The sequence below is a fragment of the Aphelocoma coerulescens genome (assembly GCF_041296385.1).
Source record: "Aphelocoma coerulescens isolate FSJ_1873_10779 chromosome Z unlocalized genomic scaffold, UR_Acoe_1.0 ChrZ, whole genome shotgun sequence".
In the NCBI taxonomy this organism is placed as follows: Eukaryota; Metazoa; Chordata; class Aves; order Passeriformes; family Corvidae; genus Aphelocoma; species Aphelocoma coerulescens.
Genome location: NW_027184085.1, coordinates 65,151,129 through 65,166,443, shown reverse-complemented (window position 1 = coordinate 65,166,443; position 15,315 = coordinate 65,151,129). Strand labels below are relative to the sequence as shown.

The 15,315-nt window shown below is 35.8% G+C and overlaps 1 protein-coding gene across 1 annotated transcript in view; it reads left to right on the top strand.

Moving 5' to 3' along the window:
- Positions 1-15,315, top strand: part of ADGRV1 (adhesion G protein-coupled receptor V1) — a 264,867-nt gene that overhangs the window by 70,522 nt on the left and 179,030 nt on the right. Inside the window, exons 38-52 of the mRNA XM_069001528.1 lie at positions 683-862; positions 2,337-2,500; positions 3,046-3,139; positions 5,652-5,730; positions 6,346-6,484; positions 6,990-7,131; positions 7,567-7,829; positions 9,278-9,453; positions 10,929-11,053; positions 11,818-11,984; positions 12,067-12,210; positions 13,094-13,201; positions 13,712-13,964; positions 14,641-14,760; positions 14,939-15,161. Of these exons, the coding sequence (XP_068857629.1) occupies positions 683-862; positions 2,337-2,500; positions 3,046-3,139; positions 5,652-5,730; positions 6,346-6,484; positions 6,990-7,131; positions 7,567-7,829; positions 9,278-9,453; positions 10,929-11,053; positions 11,818-11,984; positions 12,067-12,210; positions 13,094-13,201; positions 13,712-13,964; positions 14,641-14,760; positions 14,939-15,161 (2,377 nt within the window). The remainder of the gene's footprint in view (positions 1-682; positions 863-2,336; positions 2,501-3,045; positions 3,140-5,651; positions 5,731-6,345; positions 6,485-6,989; positions 7,132-7,566; positions 7,830-9,277; positions 9,454-10,928; positions 11,054-11,817; positions 11,985-12,066; positions 12,211-13,093; positions 13,202-13,711; positions 13,965-14,640; positions 14,761-14,938; positions 15,162-15,315) is intronic.

Sequence of the window (15,315 nt, the reverse complement as noted above, 5' to 3'; positions counted from 1 at the left end):
TGTGAAAGATCTTGTCTATCAAGCTGTCTTTCTGATCTGCCCCTGAATTAGAGGAGATCAGAATATTTTACTCTTTTATTGAAATTATAATGACAAAAGAAGCATGAAACCGCATCCCTTCTGAAATACCCTTTGTTAAACAGGAGTTAGTGTCTAAACACCAAACTAACTTGACATGGGTGGTGTTGCTGATAGGTGCCTTGCCAACTTGCCTTAATAATTTGTTTACTCTTGTAATCCTTCAGGATAAGTATAAAGTAATACAGTTATTCATCAAGGCAACACTTGTAGGGATTTCTTAATGGAATGATTGAGAAGTTGAATATAATTTTAACTTTTGTAATGAATTCCTGGAAGAACTTTCTCTTTCCTTTTACAATAGAAGTAGTTTAGGAAAGTTAACATTTAACACTGTGTCTTTGGATTTTCTTGTTTCTTAATACAGTCTTGAATTCTACACTTATTACACATACAGTTCTTGTTGTGATTGAATGTTCCTGTGTTTGCTATAGAATGCAATTACGTATACATTCCACACCAACTTCACTGAGCATGCCTTGTTCAGTTTGATTTCATTTGCAGTGTTACTGCCTGTTATTTGTACACAGTAATAGCAGTAATGTAAGATAAAACTTTATTTACCTAGCACTTTATTAACTGCAGTCCATTGATTCTTTTGCAGGTGTTTCTCCTTCTGGTGCTGCTGTTTTGGATAGTCAAGGATATGAAGCTGTTCTGACAGTAGAAGCTAGTGATGAACCACATGGAGTACTGAATTTTGCTTCTCCATCCAGGGTAGTTTTAGTTCCAGAGGAAAACAAAACAGTTCAGCTTTTTATTAACAGAGAATTTGGATCTCTAGGTTTGTATAACATCTCCAAGAGAATTTAAATTTTGTTTTCAAAGTCATTAGACAAATGAAAACCATGACAGGGAGGCTGGAAATTCTGGAAAATCTTGGGTACAGTTGATATTTTCAGAACTTCTAAGCCCCTTACTGCAGGCTTGAAAACTAAGTTTTTGTTAAAAGTGAAGCTATAGCATTTAATTCTATAGCAAGGGGTCTGGGAGCTGTGGCATAGCTAGTTGACTGTTACAGTTGTACTTTTATGTCTAATATGTGTCTTGAAGTGTTAGTCTGTCCAGAAGAAATAAAAAACATGTGAAAAGGATCTTGTATGGAATTATCATTCCCACAGCATTCCCTCTATAAACTTCCAGAATCTGACTGTTTAGAAATATCCCATGGAAAAAGTTGCCTCTGAATTCAGTTTATGCCTCCTCTAAGAATTCTGTATCTCTTTTTGGTTCCGTTTGTCCTTTTAAAATCAAATTAAGTGGTACTAACTTCAGTAATATGCTGTGTGCCAAAATATTTTCTTGTGTTTGTTCCCTGAGTATTTTTACTTTCATTGAGAGATAACATGCATAATCAAGTTCTCTTTACATTTTTAGACTATAGTTAGACCTGAGTGGTAATTTCTCTTAGTTTCTTTTATCTACTTTGAGGTGAAGTGATCAGTTGAAACAAACATTCAAGATCTGGTCACACTACAAATCTGAAGAGGAATTTTAATGACATTTCTGTGTTTCCCATTTCTTTTTTAATGTCAATCAGTATTTAAATTACCTTTCAAACACTACTTAGGAAACAATTTATTCTAAGTATCCATTGTAAATGTAAAATCTCTCAATTGAACTTCATCATTATTTATTATAACTAAGATTCTTTTATACCTGATATTTTATTTCGTACAGACTAGCTTTGAATTTCATTTGTCATTTTATCTCCAGGATCACTCCCTTTAAATTTACAGCTTGACTTACTCTGGCAGATTAGTGAGATGTGGCTTTATTATAAAAAAAAGTCTAGCTTTTCCTTTCCTAGTAAAATTTATCAGTGTGTCCCCTAATTTTTATTCTCTATCAACATCTATGTCAGTCTTTCTGGGAAGGAAACTAGATTTAGCACTGTCCTTAGAGCCTTTTGTAGACATCGGTCATTCCTGAAACGCTCTATTTCCCTTGATACCAAACCTGGTATTAATAATACATTAGATATCCCAGGAATGTAATGTAGTATTTGCACTCCACAGCACCTCAAATATATGAATACATTGGTTCCTAATGCTTTCTGAGTCCTGTGGTGTTGGACAATTCATTAAAGTCGGGACTGAAAGAAATAAGTCCCGTTGGCTCCAGATTAATGTTTTAATCCTTCTGGTTTGCAGCTTTTCATTTTGTCAATGAGCATTTAATCTCTTTTCTTTGTCTATTCTAGTGAGCATTACATAAGAATTGAAAAAAGTGGATTTTTTTTGTCACATTTTAAACAGGTGCTATCAATATTACATATGCCACAGTTCAAGGATTGGTCTCTTTAAGTAATCAGACAGAGGGGACCTTGGCTGAACCAGGAGCTGATTATGTAGCTGTTTCTGACTCAGTGATTTTGGAAGAAGGAGAAACATCAGCTGCCATAAATGTAACTATTCTAGAGGTAAACTTTTTATCCTTTCACTCTATACTTATCTGTATGACAACTGAAAAGGAATATTGGGGGACCTGAAGCTTGCAAGCTATATTACTTGAAGCTATCGATTTTATTGTAAGCTAGAAAGACTGTTTTTGTCTTTAATGATAAAAACACAGAGGACACATAATAATAGAAAACAGTGCTACTTAGAGTTAAATGAAATTTAACTCTCTCATTAACAATTTATTTTCTGATATTCAGACCAGTGTAAATCACTGGTACAGGCTCTTACTTTATCACTGGTTGCTATTTGTGCCTTTAAAATTGAGCAGAAATTTATTCACATCTCGTTCAGTGTCACCACAGTATTTTCCATTAAATACAATGTCTTGCTTCGTAATTCGTTCAAGATAAAACATTTTTTATAAAAGTGTTGAGGAAAATGGAAACATAAATTAATTCTAGTGTTGCTGTAAGGTTTGAGACTTCTAGTGTGTGGCTTTTTAGCAAATTCTGTGATGGTTTCTTAAGAAAATGGAAAGAGGATATACTGAATTTGTGTTTTGTAGGATGATGTACCAGAAGTGCAAGAATTCTTCTTGGTTAATTTAACTTCAGTGGAGCTTATCATGAACCATTCAACTTCCTCCCTACCTAGGCTGGGTAAAACAACTTACAAACAATTAAGTTTAATTTTATTTTTATATAAATTGAATGCACATTATATTACTCTGGCGTATCATTATTCCACTTGCCACTTCCCAACTAGGGTGTTCTGCAACACTGTAGAACACCAAACATAGTCATTATTACACTGGCTTCTTACTTTTTAAAGCTCTGTAAAAATTATAAGACAATTTTCGTGGAGGAGTTACTGAGTAATTAGCAGTTGGAGAACACAGTTACCTCAAAAGTTGCATTGGCAATGTATGTTAATGTGATTTTATTTCCAAGTACATGATGGAAACAAGTATGTACAAAGAATTCCTTCAAGTAATTCCTTTGCTCACTCTTTTTAAAGTATCTTTTTATTATTCTTCATCAGATTTACTTTTAGGAGTCATGATCTACTGTATTCCTACTCTTCCACAGAACTTCATTTATTGTTTGCTTACTTAGATCCTCATTCTGCTTCTGAACTCAGCAGCATAGCTGCCATTGTCTTTAAAGACAGTTGGGTTATCCTGTGGCACCAGTGGCTAATTATGCTGATTATTTCTAATATCTTCTATGACTCTTTTTCCCTTTCTTTGCACGCGTATTGAAGTGACAGAGTTAATTCGTTACAGACTGAAAGGTAACTTGCAAGACTGATTGCCGATGTGTAGACACTGAGCTATGATTACTTGAGTCTAAAATTTAAAACATAAAAAGAGTAACACTAAAGTATGAAGGATTTTCTGAGTTAAATTGTTCTGAGTGCAGTATAGTCTTACCTTCTGCCATAAGGGGTTAGCAGTCTGAGTCATGACTATTTGACACTGATATACTTAGGATGATCAGATAATAGCTTTAATCTATGAGGCAAAATTTTTTCTTCATTATAAAATGTCACAATTAATTCTGTTATCAGACTATTTTCTAATCTTGTTTTCCCTTTTGTGTATTTTCTTTGGTATGATTGAGGATTCAAATCCTTGTTGGTGCAGTGCATTTGTTTAGGATTTAGCAATCCCATACCCCATAGAAAATCTTTAATATAATTCTAGGTGTCTAATATGGAAAGTGATATTGAAGGTGTTCTGCACATTATACTGATGTGCATTTAATCTTATGCATCTGGAATATATCGTAAATACTGTCCCTGTCATAGCCACGTGCATGTAATATGTGGTGTAGGTTGCTTTTGCTTCATCCCATCCTTTAGAAAAGGTGGAAGGAAAGGCCCAACTCGAAGACAAAAGTGCAAGGAATTAAAATTTTGATACTTGAGAATGAGGAAAGAAAAATGAGAAAACTTCATGTATAAAAGAAAGACTTAAGATGGAGTAAAATGGCAGGAGGGCATCAGAGGAGAGGAAGGATGCCAAATATGAAATAAGGGGTCTGATGTTGAAAGCGAAGTATTACAGATCTTGAGTGAGTTGATCAGACTATGACTCAACAAGGGAAAACACGACTTACAAAGCTTAAGGGTCTATGTTTACTGTAATCCCTATGGATTTCTAAACCTTTCTGCTGTCTGTAGAGGTGTTGGCAGCTGCTGTTCATGTTCACCACTATCTCATAGTGTCAGATTTGGATTCATGGCAGTGATCTTTTACTTTTGTTCAGTTTTATCTGATTTGATAGAAATCTTTCTGATGGATCTAAAAATAGTATATTTGCCACAGATTTAGTGGAGTCAATTTGTTTTGTAGAAATTGTCAGTCTTCGTTTCTTTTTAATTTTTATTAAAAGTTAATTGACATAAAGTAGTCATGTGATGCTGTTTGAACAAATTAAGGCATTATTTTCTCAGAAGAATCAAGTTCTGACTGTAAAGTTCTGGTCCCTGAAATTAGTGGACATTGCTGGCATTAATCTATTATTCAATATTTTCACAGGGCAATACATGCTATAATCTTTCAGAGCTATTTTGAAGATACGTATATTTTACAGTACCTAAACTGCCTAAAAGGAAATTAATAATTTTGTTTTTGTAGCAGAATCTGAGGTGTCTGCCATTAAGGTTTATTATCAGGCACTGAAACATGAATATGAAATGATATACTGGATCATTTATTATTCTTTCTTACTCATTTTCCCTCCCATACCCAGAATGGCACAGTCTGCAAAACATTAAATATCATCATAATAAAAACACGCAATGAAGATGAATTAAGACTTGATGAAAAATCTTGCTTTTTTGCATTTTCTACTTTTTCTGTGCCATGTTTTTCTTCTAAAATTTTTTTAGCCTTTTTTTTTTCCCCCCCGATACATTAAGTGTAAGAGTGGTAATTTGAGGCACTGTGTTGCAGTTCTTACAGTAAGCTAGTAAGGACAGATTTTCTTTAAGCCTTTCTAAGTATCTTGCCCACTTCATTTTCTCCTCCACATTTTGGAAATGAAAAATTATGTATTTCTTCTACAAAATCAGTAAAGATATAAATAAATGCTTTTATTATTCTTGAAAATAATGAAGATGAACTCTGTTGTTCTTACGTATATGTCGTTTTGTTTTCCATTTTAGATGTGGAAGGTTTAGCTTCTCAAATTATTATTGATGCTAATGACGGAGTAAGTGGAGTAGTTGAATGGGAAAGTACCAAGTAAGTCTTGTCTCCTTGAAAAGCTGCCTATGTGAGTTAATGATTAGTGTTGCCCAACTATTTTTATTTTCAGTTAACAGAAAAACTCCTATTAACAACAGGATCACATCTTTGAGATGACAACATATCATTCAGTTCAGTGGAACTGGAAAGATAATTCCCCTACTAGAAACCAACATTTACAGTATGTTTACTCAGAAATGCTACCATGTACTTACTTTCACTATTGTCCTTCGGTATTATGAACTTCCATTACTCTCCCAGCCTCCATTCAGTGCCCCAGCCTCTGCATACATGTAAGCCCATTGGCATCTCCCAGATCTTTTTCTCTGATTTCCAGGAGCTAAGAAGAAAGCATTCATGCTCATAGACAGGCTTAATCTGCCACTAAAAAGTAGGGGAAAAGGGTAACATACTATAGCTCAATTCTGTTTTGATAAGAAACAAAGGTATAATGGTTGCATTAGACAGTGGTAATGATGCCTTACTGTAATGGTGCCTTTTTCTTTTAATGTAGAGGGGAGGATTTTAAGTGAAAATATAACAATTATCTACCATCTTATTAAAAGAGCATGCTCAGTGGGCACTGAGAATTTGTCTTGGTTTTTGTTTTAGTTTTGAAGTTAATGAATCTCATGGGAATCTGACAATAATGGCATACCGAAACAAAGGATCTTATGGCAATGTGTCTGTATTTTTTTATGCCCAAAATTTGGAGGCACAGCTGGGTTTGGATTTTAATGTGATCTCGAGGGTAAGAAGCAAATTTTAAATCTAGTTGGTTTCATTCCTTCAACTTCCTCAAAAGAGCATCTTCTTATTAATTCTGCAGAATGGTCACTAGAACAGCTAGATTTCTCAACTTGTTTCAGTTGCTCTGATCATCTTAATACATTTTAGTCTTTCTTTCTTTTTTAGTGTTGAAGTATTTTAAAATATAAGACACGTAAACTTGCAAACATCTATTTCAAATACAATTTTGCTTAGACAAGAGCATATAAGATTTCATGTGGTTTTAATATTTTTTACAACATAATTTTCAAAGTGAATTGCTGTTGCTTGTCCTCACTCTGCAATGTGCTGAACTATTTAACTGTTTTGCTTCTTTCTCAATTGATTTGTAAGGGACATAGAAATTACTGCTCTTCTTGCCTCTTCTTTCCTCCCTATTTAACACAATTCTGCTATACTTTTGTTTAAAATTTCTGTCTGCATTATCAGCTGTTGAGTATTCAATGCTTTCTGTGTTTCAATGCTAGACTCTTTTTTTTGCTGATGGAGAAAGGAATAAATCTGTTGTTGTTGTGATTTGTGATGATGATATTCCTGAAGGTGTTGAGAAGTTCCAGTTAATTCTAACAAATCCCTCATTTGGCCTGGAATTAGGGGAGAACACAACAGGTAAAAAACTTAGTTTTGATGTTCTCACTCTTCAGAATTGTATCTCAGTCACTTTAATTTCATTCTTCTGAATAATCATATTTTAGAAAACACCAGTGCCCTTCTATGCTAAATCATTAAACTCATTTGGAAAGTTCTTAAACATCCCTGTGAAAAATGTAAAATTAACAAAATAATATGTAAAGTAAGGAATCAGAAAATGCAAAATCTGGATTTTTAAATAAGAGAGTCTAGATTCTTCCTTTCTAGAAATCTTCCTAGATAAAGCAGAATATTTACACATTCTCTTCAGTAATATCAGGGAAATAAAAGCAATATCCATATATTAAAGAAAGAATGGATTTATGTATATATTTATTTATTTATTTGTGTATGTGTACAGTTATATTTTACTATGTTAATTAAAGCATGTTCCTATTATTTATTTCTCAAAAGCCACAATTACTATATTTGCCAATGATGATGGACATGGAGTTTTGTCATTCAATAACAGTGATCACTTCTTCCTAAGAGAGCAAACAGCTCTCCATCTGATGGAAAGTGTTGCAGTATTAAATATTATTAGAGAACCTCCTCAGGGAATATTTGGAATGGTGTCTGTTCAATATCTTGTAAGTGAAATTAATTCTTCAGAGCCATCAGTGGATTTGACCCCTTCTCAGGGATACATTGTGCTGGAAGAGGGAGTCAGATTTAAGGTAATATGGTTGTTATAACCCAAAAAGTAAATAAATCTGATTTTAAGTTATGTGAAAGATTTCAGAAATGTGTTTCTTTTTTCATGTATTTTTTTCTTACGTTTTCTTTAATTCTCAGAATAAACTGAGTTGTGGGAGTGCATAAAAATTGAATATGCTTTGCTGTAGATACTTCTCTCTTTGTAATAGCTCAGGTAAACTGAAAACAATATAATAGGTATATAATATGATGTGTGAATAGGAACATTTATTCATATGTGTTTAGTCTGTAGCTGAAAGACAAACTTTGACATGAAGTCATAATTTACTACTGTAAATAATTATATTGGAATGAAAAGTTCCATTCTTTTATATGGCCTGAACTGAACAGAGTATGCTGCAGCAAAGGCAAAAGATGAACAGCTTTCAGAGTTTTAGAAATTGAAAATTACTTATTTTTTATTAAGCCCACTGCTTCTGTACTGTCCCCACAAGAATGTCAGCCAGAAAATGTGTCAGTAACAGGTTAGTATATTATGGTTATGGAAGTAGAATCTGAAACAAGCCTTTCTGGAAACACTGGTTTTCAGTTTCTGAACCTAAAATGCATTTGGAACCTCAGTGATGGCCAGTTTAGCAGACCTGTGAGAAGCAGGGAGTAAAAGATTTCTCAATGCAGTCTTTAAATATGGTTTATTGCAGAAGTAAATAGCGATCTAAAAGGTTGTAAGCTCGAGTTCAGTTCCAGATCTGTTATTACTAAATAATTTTTCTATGGCAAAGCTACATGTACCAGTGTAACTTTCACCTCTTTGGGTAATAGGGAGAATGACAGTGAAAACATCTACTTCTTTCTAGACTGTTCTCTGCTGATTTGAGACCACCTTGAGATGATCCTATTCTTATTCACCGTGGTGCAATAGAGGGAAAAAAACCATAAGGAAGAGAGTATTTCAAATATTCCTCTATTGCCTTTTCTCCCTCTTTGTTCCCAGTACCAGAAGTGTAACTACCCTATTGCCTATGAGCTAGGATAGTTGACAATTCAAGTAAAGTAAACCCAACTTGATTAAGCTGCACTAGGGGATCAGGTAGCTGTATGAAGACTATGAATTACGAAGGAATGTGTGGAATAAGTACAAAACAGAAGTATGAAAAAAGGTTCAAAGCCTGTTACATTTCAGAGAAACTTAGGATAAGAGGAAAGAGAGGAAGGGAAAAATTACAAGAAAGTAGATATGCTCATGTTAGTGTTGCACTAATGTGGGTCACCAGAGGGATTACTTTAGAACCCCAGCCTGAACTGTCCATGGCTTACTCCTGCCTTCTACAGTTTCCAGAGCTGCTGTTGTTCTGTTCTGCTGTCCAGAGCTGTTCAGAGAATGAACAGAAACAGCAGCATGGTCTGAATAGCATTGCCATTGTTAGCTGTCAAGTCTCACCAGCTTTCCATGCTTGTTTCTTGTCAGACACTGCATATTTCTGCAATCCTGGATGAAGAACCAGAAATGGATGAGCACTTTATTGTCACTCTGTTCAATCCAACTGGAGGAGCCAAACTAGGCACCAGAGTGCAAACTATGATTACAATACTGCAGAACCAGGCTCCACTGGGGCTTTTCAGCATCTACCCAGTTACAAATAGGTACTAAACCCTGATACAATTAAAAGGAAGTTTTTTATGTTCCATAGAGATGGCTTCCCTTTAGAAAAAATTGGCAGTCCAACTGTAAAATTTTTAAGTTTAAAAAGTACACTATCTGCCAAATACTATTACTGCTATGTAGAAGAACAGAAAAACACTTAAAATGGACTATTCACCATTAGAAGTGTTGATTTTTGAACTATGATTTTTTCCTTGAAACAGTGCTTCATTAGTCCTCAAACATTTCACAAATAGTAATCCATATTAACGGCTCCAAACCTTAGACCAGTGCCCAGGGAATCAGAAATTTTGTAATTCAATTATTTGTTTAAGCTTGTGCAAGATACACCCTCATTCAGGGCTGTTTCTCAGAACCAAATGAGCCATCTTACTTGGACAGGCTCAAGAAGTGGCATCTGGGAAACTCATGAGGTTTAATAAGACCAAGTGCTGGTGCTGCCCCTGGCTCAGAGGAACCTGCAGTACAGGCTGGGGGATGAACGGATCGAGAGCTGCCCTGCCCCGAAGGACGTGGGGGTGCTGCTGGGTGAGAGGCTGGCCATGCCCTGGCCATGGGCACTTGCAGCCCAGAAAACCAAACATGTCCTGGGCTGCATCCAAAGCCCCGTGGGCAGCTTTGGAGGGAGCGGATTCAGACCCTTCTGCTCCGTTCTGATGGGACCCCGCTTGCAGAGCTGCCTCCAGCTCTGGGGTCCCAGCAGAGGAAGGACATGGAGCTGTTGGAGCAGAACCAGAGGAAGCCACTCAGTTGATCAGAGGGATGGAGCACCTCTGCAATGAGGAGAAGCTGACAGAATTGGGATTGTTCAGCCTAGAGAAGAGGCAGCTTTGGGCTGGCCGTTGCAGCCTTCCAGTACCTAAAGGAAGCCTATCAGAAAGTTGGAGAGGAACTTTTTGCATGTAGTTACAAGAGAAGAGGGAAAGGCTTAAAACTGAAAGACAGTAGGTTCAGATTAGACATTAGGAAGAAATTCTTTATTGAGAGGGTGGTGAGGCACTGGCACAGGTTACCCAGAAAAGGTTTTGGATGCCGCATCCCTGGAGGTGTTCAAAGCCAGGTTCAATGGAGCTCTGAGCAGCCCAGTCTAGTGGAGGATCTCCCTGCTCACGGTAGGAGGGTTGGAACAAGATGATCTTTAAGGTCCCTTGCAACCCTAACCATTCTATGATCATATGAGTCTATGATATGGAATGATGTTTTCATAAATCATTCAGCTTTACCCATATAGTTGGTGTGTTAAATTTCAGGGTAGTTTAAGATTTTGTTGAATATTGGATGATTTTGGCAAGGTCTTGTGTGAAGAAACATTGGGCAACCTTAATCAGTATTAGTCCATCACAGAGAAAACCCAGTATTTTCTTTTTATTGCATATTCTGTGCTGAAAATGTGTTATAAGAATCTTCTACTATAAAAATACTTCTTGAAATTTATTTTCACAATTCTCAAATTTAGGACAAATATCTTCACAGTTGAAGAGGCGAACACTACAGTTTATTTGAAAGTTTCACGGAGTAATGGGCTCAACGTGACTGTGAGTGTTGAGTGGGAGACATTGTCGGATACTGCATTTGGCATCAGTACGTTCACTTTATCAAGAGCATCCATTGCTATTTTCTGAGTGGAGATAGCCACAGAGTAACCAAACATACAGGAGATACAACTTTGGAATGAAAATTCACTTATAATGTTCCTATGATATCAAAATTCATTAGATAAAAGATTTTAGCTGCTTAAGAGTCAGCTTGTCATCAGCCACTGCTGCAAGAGTTTCAACAATCTGTATTGTTCTTCCTGTTGCTTATATATTTTCACTAGACCTTTGACTTAAAATGAGGATAAACACATTTTTAGTTTCTTTGTCACTTTTTTATTTCTTCATATCTTGTTAATTTTCTGACTACCTAAATTCCAAATGGATTCACTCTGAATCACACTCAAATTGCCTATGCATCTTCTGTATGTAATTGTAATATATGAAAAATGCATTTATTGTTAACTCTCAGTACAACCTCAGTGTGAAAATATATATATCTATATATCTGTATATCTATATATCTATATATCTATCTGTATATCAGTAAATATACCATTTGCATGCATTTACATGCACTTACAGCAACTGTTTAGAGACAACTCATAACATAGTTTAGGCGTTTAGAGCATGATGCTAAGAATGCCAAGATTGTGGGTTTGACCACTGTATGAGCCATTCACTTAAGAGGTGGACTTTATGATCCCTGTGGGTCCCTTTCAACAGAGAATATTCTGTTATTTCTGATACTGGATTTGGTTTTGTCCAATAAATAATGAAAATGGTGTTTTTTCTTATACTGTATTGCAGGGGGTAGTATCAGTGTCCTGTCTGTCTTGCAAAGCTTTGTGGAAGAGTCAGCAGCTAGCTGGTGTTTCTTTCCATCAGCAGAAATACTGTATGGTGTGCTGTTGCGTTCACCTCCAGCTGTGTTTTCTACTCTCTACCAGTGGAAAGGAGTTTTTGTTGCCATTGAGGTAAATGCTGGCGTACAGACACCAACCATGTTGCTTAATAAAACCTTGAGGTCTCAGTTCTACTTTTTTGTTTCTCTCTCAGAATTTCAGTATGTGGGATCCTAAAAGCTGTGTGTCTTTCCAAATCCATGCTTCTCCCTACCTTGTGATTACTCATGGAGGAACCAGGCAGGGAGCTTCCAACAGCAGTATATATGCATTCATGCCTGGACGCAAACTGTTGAAGGTAAATCTGTGTAACTTACAAAATCGTTAAATAATGGGGTTAGAAAGGACTTTGTGAGGCCCTTCTGTCTGGCCATGGTTTGGGAAAAAGCACTCTGTTCTCACCTAGTTTGGCATCTGAACACTCTGCATGAGTCAGTGATGTAAGTTATTGTCCTGGTTTAGGCCAGGACAGGGTTAATTTTTGCAGTAGCCAGGAGGCGGCATGGCTGGGACCCAGAGGTTATTCTATACCACTTCATGTCATTTTTTGGGGATGGAGGAAGGAGGTCCTCCCAGGGGTCGGGGTAGCATGGGGGCAGTTCCTGTATTGACGGGTTGTGCATAGTGAGCATTTTCACATGTGAATCTTTGCCTCTCTTGTAGCCTCTGTCACTATTATTGCTGTTATTACTGTTCATTTTCTCATCACATTGCTTTTTGCAGTAGATTGTCCCTATCTCAACATGTCATCTTCACCTTTTTTGCCTCCAATTCTCCTCTCCATCCCACTACAGGGGAGAAAGGAAGAGGCAGCATGGTTTGGAGTGGTTCACTGGGAACACTAAATTGGGAAACACCATTCCTAAACCGCAGCTTGTTGTCTACTGTTTTTTATAATTATATTTTGAGGGTGAGGTACAATGATCTTAGAAGTGAAAAAACAAATTGTGGAGCAATAAAGTCATAGAGCATTTTTTGAAAAACATATGATAAGTCACATTAATTTGTTAAATGACCCCACATATATGTTTAAATTCGTAAAATTACATATATGACATTTTTTGTAAATTATTTTACATACACTGTAATTTTACAGTTTTTTAAAAATATGTGTGTGTATATATAAGCTTGTTACTTGAACTGACTTCGAAATACCATTTTTTGCCATATTTTCATTGTAGCTACAGACCCTCTCTATTTTGGATACCAGACTTGTCAAACATTTTGCTGTGAATGAAGAGGACTATTTGGTTTTTGTGAGTGGCACCACTAGTTTCAGTTCCATCCAGGTTAGAATACAGTTGCAGTTGTCTTCCATGACTTTGATGTGGGTAGTTCGGTTAGTTTTGAATTTGAGATATGAAGAAAATATAGAAAAAAAAATAAGTCTATATTCCTGAAAAAATTACTTATATTTCTATTACAGATTTATAAGACATAAAATTCTAGACTGATTTAAATGTAACAACATTCCCTACATTTACATGTAATTTAAACTTGGTTTGATTTATATTGCTACTGTTATTTCTGTTTTGAAATCTATTATGTTAAACAGCTATAAGAGTAGAAATAGCTTCTGACCATAAACCTGTTCATCTTGAAGAACAGGCACAGATGCTTGCAGTAAGATACTTACTTATAGTTACTTTTTAGAATGCTTCCACCATAATGTAGGATCCACCTTAGAAAAGAGGAATTCAGTTAATTATAAGTATTTCCAAATTTCATCAAAGCACTTAATTTCTTTTTCCTTAGTGCTAGTTATAAATATATAATAATTTTTTTTTCTATTTTTACAGATTTTCCAGTGGAATAAAGATATATTTGTGCTGCATCATCAACTTCCACTTTACAGAGCTCTGAACATTGCCTTGTTTCCCCGAGGAGGCATTATGTACTTACTAGTTTCTTTGTCAAATACCAGCCAGAATGTGCTCTTGTACCAATGGCTGAATAATGAATTTAGGAATCTTCATCAGTTACCAGCAAAAGAAATAAAACATATGGAGGCCTGGACTTCTGGGTCTGATATATATTTAATTGTTGCAAAAGGTATTTAGCAGAAAACAAACACTGAGTTTGCTAAGTATGTGCTGGCTTTTTTTATAGCAAAGGCATTTGGGATAAAGGGGTTTAGCTAGAGATTAAAATATTACTGGAGGGTGACAACTTGCTGATAAGCCTCTAATCAAAGTAATCTGTGTTTCGTCCTTCAGAAAATGAAAACATTGTGTTTGTTCTCAAATATTTATGAAACTAATGAAGTATTTTCCCAAGAACAATAGGAAATAATAACTCCATTCATCTAGCTGCTAATTGCACCCCTTCTTAGCTTTTTGGAGCCTTGTTATATGCAAAGATCATTGTCCAGCAAAGTACATTTTTATAATAAATATGACACTTTAGACATTGTTTTCTGTCTGCATCCCTATGCCTATTTAAAAGTTTGTCTTGCAGTCCATAGGTTTCTTTGCAGTTGACTGTTGTCTGATGGGATTTTTAGTGTTCTTATATGTGCATGTGTACAAAAGCCCTTAAATGATGTCATTGAATAAATCATCTGATGGGATATGATCCTATGGAGCTATGCAAGTAAAAAGGAAGATACAATCACTGGTCTCACTTTTTAAATAAAGCTTCAAATCTCTGCCTTTTAATGGCCACCAGTGTGTGATTCAATTAACAGGCAGCAATATAATGTAGGTTTTGTCATTTTTCTCCTTTGTAGAAACTGGAAATTCTGAAATTTTCATCTGGGAGACAGGGCAGTCTATCTTCCGACACTTTCAGTCTCTTCCAGTTTCTGCTGTAAGAAACATCCATGTTTTCATGCCTACTTCAGGTTTAGGTAAGATTTCATTTATAGTACTGGAATTGAAGAAATATATGCATTCATTTTTTCATAATATTTATCAGATTTTTAAGTGGTACTTTAACAATTGAGATGCCAAGGGCATGTCTGTATTACAATTAATTTTAAATATATCACTGAATATTTCTTTCTTTCTCTTCCTTGCTCTATGTAGTTCACATCCTCCTCTCTGGTAAGGACACAACAGCACTCTACTCCTGGAACTCAGAAGGGAACCAGTTCTCTCTGATGCTGGAAGCCCCATATGCAGATCATATCACTTCTGCTACTGCAAGGTCTCTGAACACCAGCAAGAGCTTGATTGCTCTTTCCGTAGAGTCCAGCTCCCAGATTTATGAGCTGACCACTATCTCCAACCAGTCAGATTTTATACCTGGGTGGGTTTTTTGGTTTCTCACAGCTCTTGCATTCCTTTTTCTGTGATACTGTTTTTGTTACAGTGGAGACCGCTATAGACATCTGTGTGTGGTGTGTTTATTAACACTAAAGAGAATTTTTCACAGGTAGCCTTAGGATAACCTGAAGTCAGAC